Raw genomic sequence first — 9907 nt, forward strand, 5'->3', positions numbered from 1 at the left:
TCCCACTGATTTTATTTAACCCCTTCAGGCACTGAGACAGAATTTCTGTCAGAGTCCAATAAAATCAAACTCCAGTAGTGGTGTTGTACCTTACCAATTTTGGTGTGATGAACCCAAAAACAGTGTTGCCAACTAATTTTCAGGGGAAGTTGCTAAAGGAAGGTTGATTTGTCACCAATTTCTCCACTTTCTCACAAAATATTATGTGCATTTGCTTTTGACAACCATTTGTGAGTTGAAGAAATCTTGTATTATCCCTTAATCACCAGGAAAACTGGGAAGACACGATTCCAAATGTATCTTCCTCTGAGCCAGGTAACGTTACAATTATTTGTTCAATTTTCAGATTATTTGCACATGTATGAATGATTCACAAGACATTATTTTTTATGCCTAATCCCGATTCCCACTTGTTCCACTCCTTTGAAACTTTAGACATTTTACTGCTTTTGTTATTTTTCAAGACCATTAAAGCTACAAATAAAAAAGTCCTTATTTTTATATTCATACATTTATCATATATAAAGTATTTATTCTTTATTCTCTTATATATTGTTTCATATTTAAAGTCATTATTCATATATTGTGAAAAAACTGTAAGTAATGGATTTTTTTTTTAATTCGGCGTCATCATATTGTCATATTAGGCCTTTTTTTGCAAACAAGATAATTTTTTCATGATGCAGAGCTGTCTTACCCTAAAATCCTAAAAATATCTTCATTTGTATTTCAGCGTTGACTAAACAATGGTTTTAACAAAACAAGCATTATTACCTAAAATCATAAACTATAAATAAAATCAAATGATTATAAATATTGGTATTGAAATGTATTGGTAACATTCCAGCAATCACCTCAGATTTATTTCATAGTGGAAATGTTGTTATTTTCCTAACTAAATCAAGAATCATTTTTTAGTTTGTTTAATCTTCCAGTATACTGCTGGTTTTAGGGCTCAGCAATTATTTTCTTCCAGTTCTGTTTGCCAGATTTTGTCTGATTCAGTGTCTTTAGATTGTTTCTGAGGGGTGGTTTTATTGCACGTCATGCTGCGCCTCCAAAGGACCACAAAAGCAATGAATACAAAGAGACAAATGACAAACAAGAGGCAAAAAGCAACCATTTCAGTGTAGTAACTCTTCTGTGCAATGCAAACAGTGTTCATGTTCATAGTAGACTGATGATTAGTCCTGGCTTTTTTCTCACCGCTCCTGTCGGGTGTCATAAATGCATCCGTCTTTTCCATTTTTGTAGGTTCAGATTCATCAAGCTCAAGTGCTGTGTAGTCATCAGGGATGGGCTCTATTTCCGTGCCTTGACCGGAGTCCAGGGTGACCTCAGGTTGCTGGTGTGATGGAGGAGAACGAGGCATGACAGGGAGAGTTACAGCGAAGGAGATGATGGTTCCTCCAAGTCACCTCCGCCAGTCTGGACTGAGACTGACACGGTAGAACCACAATCTCATTAAACTGGGCAATCCGTGTCACTGAAGAAAGACAAAGGTATCAGTTTAAAGGGGTCATATGATGCGATTTCAATTTTTCCTTTCTCGACCGCCGGATCGGCTTTCACCGCCGCAAGCCCGCCGGCCACTACTTCGTCTCAAGCCCGCCGGCCGCCGCTCACTCAAGCCCGCCGTGTGTGACGCTGTGTGTTTCGTTGCGAACGTTTCGTTTTTTTTTCTTTTGCAAAGCTTAAAATCTCTGCCTGGTTAAACTAGTCTGATTTGGATTACAGAACCTTTTAGCTGGTCAAACTGGTAAACCAACTGGTTGGTCAGCTAAACCAGTCAAGCATCAGTTTGGCCAAGCTGAGAGACCATGCAGCAAACCTGGTTTAAGCATGTTGCTAAGCTATATGATACTGTAATATGCATAAAAAAAATACATAGCATTACTACTGAGCATTATAGTTTGTTTGAATTGATTAAATAGATTGTTGTAAAAAAAACTGCAATATCGAATGGATCATGTGAATGATTCTTGCAGTACTGCCTTATAATATGCAATAAATTATAATCAAAATATGGAGTTACAGAAGGCAGCATAATCATGCAACCTATTTTTTGTACCAATTTTGTTTCAGAAGCAAATTAATTGAAAAAAAGATGTTTCCTTGAACTGAAGGCAGAAGCAATGCACAGGGACTGACAGTATATTCCAGTGTTTCTCAACCCTGGTCCTGGGCGTCCCCCAACACTGGACATTTTGCATGTCTCCCTTATCTGACAGACCCTTTTCAGGTCCTGGAGTTTCTTTTAATGAGCTAATGAGTTGAATCAGGTGTGTTTGATTAGGGAGACACACAAAATGTGCAGTGCTGGGGGGTGCCCACCAGGGTTGAGAAACACTGGTATATTCAAATGTACTTTGACAAAGTTTGTCAAATGTTTGTACATATCTCATTATTTATTATTATGATGAATATTATGCTTTTCCACATTTTAGAATAATAGATAGAGTATTAAAATTATGAAATTTATTAATTAGAATTATGGGGAATTGTTGCAACCATAAATAAATAAATACATTTTAAAAATGGTTTTATATTCCAGCCTTTGCCTTGATTATGGAAGCCTGTTTCTGCCATGAAATTTTGAGTTCATACCTAATTAACTGTGAGTTTATGAAGGTAAAATAATGCCTAAAAGATTTGCATACGCAGGGTAAGAGTTGTGGAAGTGTACATAAGACTGTAAGCGTAAATTAAATTTGCATGCACAACAGAAGCTTTGTAAAGGTGTAAATCGCATTTCAAGCGTAAGAAAAAATTATTTGCAGCATTTTACTGTTACTGGTAAGTATAATTCATGTATTGTGAAACTGCAGCTTTACGCTAACGCAAAATAAATATGATCTGCATGCTTCTGACTTCCATTTTTCAGTAAAAAAAATTAAAATAACGTAATTAAAACATGCTCCTTTCATAAGCTGTGTTCCTTTAGGCTAGACTCCCATGTGTTCATACTGAATTGCGAGCTGGTGTTAACATTATTTGGTTTGGTTTGACTTTACATTGAAATTTCATAATCTACTTACACCACTGAGCTGATGTTAAACTTTATAATCAAAATGATGTTATGTGACAATGCTCAACACTATGGTATCAGAGTGCTATACTTTGTAAAACCTTTTTACTATGCCAATAAAGCTGCTTAAATATGAATTTGTCAGTTTTTCAGACCATGTTTCTGTTTATGGTATTTAATACCGATTACTTTCATGTGACTGATCAAGCTATTATATGAAGCAAGAATGAGTAACAAAATGCTTTCTTTGTGTCCAGATTTGACTAATGCAAAAACTTTGATAAATATGTCTTTAATAATGTCTAAATATATATCCAAATACAAGTAACTAATTATGCGGGAATCCAAATTTCCCAGCCACTATAGGAACACAGTCACGTTTATATGTTTACATATAGAGAGCTAAACAGCCATCTCGTGGTTACACGATAGTATTACAGATGATAAATGCTGAATAAGTTAGAGATAAACATTTTAATAAATAATTTAGTAATATTTTGTAAAATCCCCTTAAATTACAACATGTTAAATGAAACGTTATTACTGTTGGTTCAATTATTATTGAACCAAATTTGTGTTTAAAAAATGGATCAGTAGACAGGTGAAATTATGCATGTATTAGGCTAGTGCAGATACTAGAACTTCTTTAAGAGCGTAAAGCTGCAGTTTCACAATACATGAATTACACTTACGAGTAACAGTAAAATGCTGCAAATAATTTGTTCTTACGCTTGAAACGCGATTTACACCTTTACAAAGCTTCTGTTGCGCGTGCAAATTTAATTTACTCTTACAGTCCCATTATGGGACTGTAATTATCCCATTATCCCATTGTAATTATATAATTATCCCATTATGTACACTTCCACAACTCTTACCCTGCGTATGCAAATCTTATTGACGTCATTCTACCTTCATAACTTTCTCTCCAGAAATGGGGGGGGGCTGCAGGCCGGAGGGCTCCCCGGCCTGAGTCGGGCAGTGGGGGTATGTGGCGAGGGGGGCGTGGTTTAGCGGAGTCTGCAGCGGGACAGAGCAGTCGGAGACGAGCGGTGAGTAAGTAGGTCAAGTGCAAAATGACATTCACCTGCTTCTCGTTTCAGTGATTGGCCTGGAGAGACCGTAAAAGACCTCAGGGGAAACAGAGAGAGAGAGACGAGACAGACTGAGGACTCGTGGGGGAAAGACTGTGGCCTGTGTCTAGAGAACCGCAGAAGTGCTATATAAGTTTTGTTTATTTTGAAGTGCCTGAGCGCCTGCCTCATAGAGTTAACTTTTTTTCCCCTCATAATTGTGCGCGTATGTCTCGCAATTTGGAAGTTCTTTCTCAGAATTGCAGAATGCACAATTCCGACTTTATTCCTCACATTTTTAGTTTATTTCATAACAGAATTGCAAGACTTACGGTAGTAAATTCTGAGGAAAAAGTCAGAATTGCAAGGTGTTCATTGAAAACTGAGAGATAAAAGAAAAACATTTTGAGAAATAAAGTTGGTCAGAATTGTGTGTTATAAAGTCACAATTTTAAGAAAAAAGTCTGAATTGTGACAAACTCTCAAAATTTCGAGATATAAAGTCAGAACTGTGATATGAAACTCACAATTACCTTTTATTTCTTATGTTGTGGCTCTAAAAGTGTTTTTGTGAGGAAATCTATATTTCTATATCACAGTGTATTTGTCTAATTTCAAGCATTTAAGCACGAGCCTTGGATAAAACAAACATAAATTCACCTAGGAATTGTCCAAACTCTGCATTGCTATGCACAATGTGAATATTGTTATTTACACTAGCTTTATCAAATGGAGCCCAACCCAAAACAACCAAATTACATTATAATTGTAATTCTTTTCTAAATTCATTTCTTTTATGCAAAACTTTGTAAGCTGCACGCCTCACTGACGCAGACTGATGGAGCTCCCACGCTCACAGAAGTGATGTTCCCTCTCTAAGCACTTGAGCTCTCACTTCTGTTCGCGTTCACATTCAAGCTGGTCGTTGATCCCGGAAAACTGCCGTCAAATTGCCAGAGAATCGTCTGTGAGTAAAAATGCCGGATTCGAATTCGATTCCGGTGTTGTGTGTGAACTTGACGGTCAATGTCATCAAAGCGGATTCCGTGTGTCGTTCAGTGATGACGTTCGCTATCGCTCTGGGGAAAGAGATGAAAATAGTAGGCTATTAGTAGAAACGAAAATAGTAATAACAACAACAGCAACAATAAAGTTGCATTTCCTCTAAAGCAAATTTCAAGGAGCAGAACAGCAGTTTTGTCCGTTGTAGGGATTTTTTTATTATTAATTTGAGCGTTTTATTATATCCCTCATTTCCTTACTTCCTTCTTTTTCCATGTGTCCTTTTTGTTGCTCACTATTTAAAAGGTGTTCAAAATTGTTTAGTTATACTGTGTCAGCTTTAAAACACCTGCAGATCATCCTAAACACCTCCAGGGGGCGAAACCAGAATTCTGATTATCTGAATCCATGTTCAGTCTCGAATAACTTTAAGATATAATATTATACACTGCGGTTTTGATGGATATACTGTTCTATTAGCAGTTAGTCTGATAGGACTTTATTTCTATAATCTTATTTGCTAATGTTGGGTTTGTTTTGGATTGAATTGTTTGACTTCTAAGCTACTCCTTTAGTGTGTGACAGCACTCTCACACTTTGTCTTTGGATTTGTCTTAAAGGGGTCATATGATGCGATTTCATTTTTTCCTTTCTCTTTAGAGTGTTACAAGCTCTTGGTGCATAAAGAAGATCTGTATGTTTTGGATTGAATTGTTTGACTTCTAAGCTACTCGTTTAGTGTGTGACAGCACTCTCACACTTTGTCTTTGGATTTGTCTTAAAACCTGTATATGCTCACAGAAAAATGCCTGAAAAAGCTTATTGACTCACTGCTTCCTTTTTACCTCTACCACAGTAATTCTCAAATCCTGCTTCTAGGGGCCCTGCGAGGCACGGCACACTGAGATGCCTTCCTCCTTTAACGCATCTAATTCAACTCATCATCTCATTATTAGAGGCTTCATGACCTGAATTGTGTGTAAGATTAGTGAGACTCCTAATATGTGCAGTGCTACGGGGCCCCTGGGAGCTGGATTGAGAAACACTAATCTAACACTATTTGAGTTGAAATTGCTCTTACACAAGACCTTACAAATGCTGATAACAACACAACAAGTATTAGTTTATTTTAGCTAGTTTGCTATATTTTTTTAAACAAAAATTATTATTTTGTGTAAAAATGTCAGAAAAAAAAACGTCAGTGTTTTATATGCAGATATGACACTGTGGAGCTGCAGGCAGATGACAAGAAGTGCAAAATATATATATTGCATACTAGAACTCCAAAACTCTTAAGATTTTAAACCTGTTCTGCTTTTTATATTTATTTTGCTAAAGGATGCAATATATTTTGTCAAGATGTTGATATTTGTATTTTATATATTTCTTTATATATATATATTATTATTATTTTTTTTATTAAATCTGTTTATTGAACTTTTACAATAACATCAGGATACAGATACAGGAGAATCATGAAACATATTCCCCCCACCCTACCCCCCTAAATATTTATTTATATTTTTTTATATATTTATTAATATTTATTTATGTTTTAAATGGTGCTTGTCTTCTTTATTAAGTCTTGTATTTCTTCTTCTTTTTAATACATCACGCATACTGCAAAAATATACCTATAAACCAGCAAACTTAGCATCTGGCTGTGTACAAAAACAACAAGACGCAAACAAACAAACAAACATAAATAATTTTATAGAAGAAAAAACATCCTAAAAGTATTTTCAGTTTATTTTCCATATATTTATTTGATCATAGCTGTGAAATATTGTTTTTTCTTTCTTTTCTTTCTGAATTACCGTAGTACCTCCGGGCCACCTAGTGAGCTGTAGTAAATTACACCTGTCATGAATCTGACAAAATCCTTAATATTACCATTAATTGGTATTTCTCATGGCAACATTATAACCAGTGGTGGAAATGGCCAAAATTCACTGGGGGGACTCTAGCTGGGAGGGGAGAGGGGTTATTTTAGATGAACTTTCAGATGTATTTAATTATAAAAGCCTTTATAATCTATAATAGCATTAAACTTTTTTCATGTTTCCTATGAACCATATGTTTTCTTGGGTATCAAGACAGGTACATTGCAGGTCAATGAAAAATGTCCATTAATTATGTGGGGTATAAACATTCATTCAACAGAATCTCTGCTTGGAGATAATTACCTGTGCAATTCTGGCCAAATTAAAGATACATTGTGTAGGAATCTGCACATGTGATAATGTAAGCATTATTAATTAATGACCCCTTGTATTTAATAAAAAATAAAGAATGAGCACTTGTGCTATTAATTAAAAAATTTTAGGAGATCAATGACAAAAAATAACCTTCCCATTATGAGGTGATATTTGACTCCTTAAAATGATTTGCAGGGGCATCTTTGTAATGGCATTTCCCCCCCACCCTTTTAACCTTCTTAAATGTCACCTTTTATGTAAAAATCATAAATTTGTATTATAAACATTTTTTTTTTTTAATTAATGAAAACAATAAACAATTAGAATAATCAGGAACAATCAGGAAGAATAAGTTATACCAATCAAATGAAATCAACAAAATTCATCTTTGCACTACAGAGGTGGCACAGAAGAACACAAAAGTGGCATTTAGGTATATTTAGACTGTTTAAGGAGGATGAGTTTAATGTTTAAATATAAAGTTTTGAATACAGAAATACCAAATGATTTAAATGACTGAAATTATTCTTTAAAAATTAAACTAAAACCGCCAGTTGGTGGCGGTAAGTCACTGTCTTTGTCACTGAATCATTCATTCAATCGATTCGTTCAAAAACGCAGATTCACTCATAAACGAAACACCGCTGTGTAATGGAGATGTGCAGTGGATCAGCTGTGACTTTTGACACTGTAATGCTGCTTTTACACAATCAGCATTGTATAAAGGGCTATACAAATAAAGGTGACTTGACTTGACTTTGATTGATCAGATATCATTAATATCATGATTGATTTTCGTTGACAAACAGAGCAAAAACAGTGTAAGTAACTTAATATTAAATTCTTTACTGAACTGTTGTATAGCCTAATATCAGTATCACATTTGTAAACTCTTTTTATAATTAGCCTATTAAAAAGCTGTCACTAATGCAGTTCATCCCGATCTCACAAACTTCTGTTATAATCAATGATAATCTGTTATAATAAGCACAGCTGATAACTCAGCACTGAACAAATTATGAACACAGCTTTGTCCATATCAAATTTTCTGTTATCGAATCTGTAAGATTTTGTGCAAAAATCACGGTTCACCCCAGATAATTATCCTGAAGCAGTCTGCTTTCACGGTCTGTGCTGTGAGGAGCAGAACGCGCACCGATAGAGAAGCATTTCCATTGGCTGCAGTCTGCACTCTGCAGGTATTATGGCAAAAGCAAGACGGCTTTGCTCAGCTAACCATAGACACAAATATCCCGCTGCGTTTTTATTATAATATATTGCACTTAAGCGCGGAACTCAGATCGCTTTTGTAGGCTATTGAATGGATAAAATGTAGAAATCCCTTTCATTAAAAAAAATAAAAAAATAAAAATCTAATCAGTTGGAACTGGAACGCCGTCCCCCTCGAAATACACTCCCCGGCCCCCCCATTTCCCATTTCCAGCCCTAGAAACTCTTTTTACTGGTTATGTAAACGGTGCTTTATAACCCTCCAAAAACGCTCCATAATGAAAGTCAATGTTTATGATCAGTCATGGGCGGCCCATGTTGTCAGCTTTTAATAGTTTCTTATGAGGCACAGAATAATCATCCCGCAGGGGGCGCATGGTGGCTCAGAAAGCCAATTCTTTCACTGAAGCCACTTCAACTCTCACCTCGTTTTTGTCTTATTGGAAACACTTGTACACCAATAGATGTAATCGATTAAATCTGTTACATACAAGGATTTGGGTTTTATCAGGAAAATTGATATCTACCTCATCAATATCTATAAAATGTATTTAATAAATCGTTGTTTAGTAATCTGTGATTGGTTAATCCCAACCAGCGCTGAGAAAAGTAACAGGGAGCATGTGACTACGCTGCTCGCTTCAGACGCAATTGATGATAAATTACGTCTGAAAAAATAACAGATACATTTTTTATTAGATTTAAATAAAAAAACATTAAACAAAAAGTTAAAATAAGGTAATTATGTTTTCAAACCCACCCAAACCACGCCCATCTTCTAAACCTTTTCATGCTAATTGTCATTCCACCCGCTTATTCTATTTCTATGGCTCAAGTGAGAGTCAGTCAAAGCACTGATCCAAAGCATCAGAAGAGAAAAAGACGTGAGGAAATAAACAGTTGTGCATCAGAAAGAGACTATCATGGCATCGTTAAATCTCGGGTTCAACGGGGCTCGTAAAAAAGCTGTAGCGCGTATCAGAGCCGTAGAGAGGAGGAATCTGATCACCGTTTGCAGGTAAAATCTGATTACACATGCATCATCATTGCAGCACACCGGCGCACGGGACATGTGTGATGATGTCATTGTTATTTTGTTTAGCAAGTTAGGTTTTTTTGCGTGTAAATTGCTGATGCTGGAACAGGGGAGATGAGATGATGTACGTGCACCGCGCACAGAAGCGCTGGTCTGAGATCTGTCACCAGAGCATCACGTCATGTAGATGGAGTCCTAAGAAAAAGTACAGTGGTGATATCTACTGAATGATTCGTGCAACATGGCATATACATTGTGTTCCAAGGTACTTCAAAGAATGCATGTCAAAAATGTTGTTTTTTCATTACGTTAAAAAAAAAAAAAAAAAAAAAAAGCAGGG

The 9907-nt window shown here is 35.8% G+C and overlaps 1 protein-coding gene across 2 annotated transcripts in view; it reads left to right on the forward strand.

The window, feature by feature from the left end:
- Positions 1–9367: 9367 nt before the first annotated feature.
- LOC107714331 (RUN domain-containing protein 3B) overlaps positions 9368–9907 on the forward strand; it is a 17645-nt gene continuing 17105 nt past the window's right edge. The window contains exon 1 of one of the 2 annotated variants that reach the window (XM_016520143.1): positions 9368–9549. In XM_016520143.1, coding sequence (XP_016375629.1) covers positions 9455–9549 — 95 coding nt within the window. In that variant the 5' untranslated portion in view covers positions 9368–9454. Of the gene's footprint in view, positions 9550–9677; positions 9833–9907 lie in introns of those variants that run through there. The other variant, XM_016520144.1, reaches the window with a different exon arrangement.

Source organism: Sinocyclocheilus rhinocerous, unplaced genomic scaffold (assembly GCF_001515625.1).
Source record: "Sinocyclocheilus rhinocerous isolate Xijiao unplaced genomic scaffold, SAMN03320098_v1.1 scaffold629, whole genome shotgun sequence".
Taxonomy (NCBI): domain Eukaryota; kingdom Metazoa; phylum Chordata; class Actinopteri; order Cypriniformes; family Cyprinidae; genus Sinocyclocheilus; species Sinocyclocheilus rhinocerous.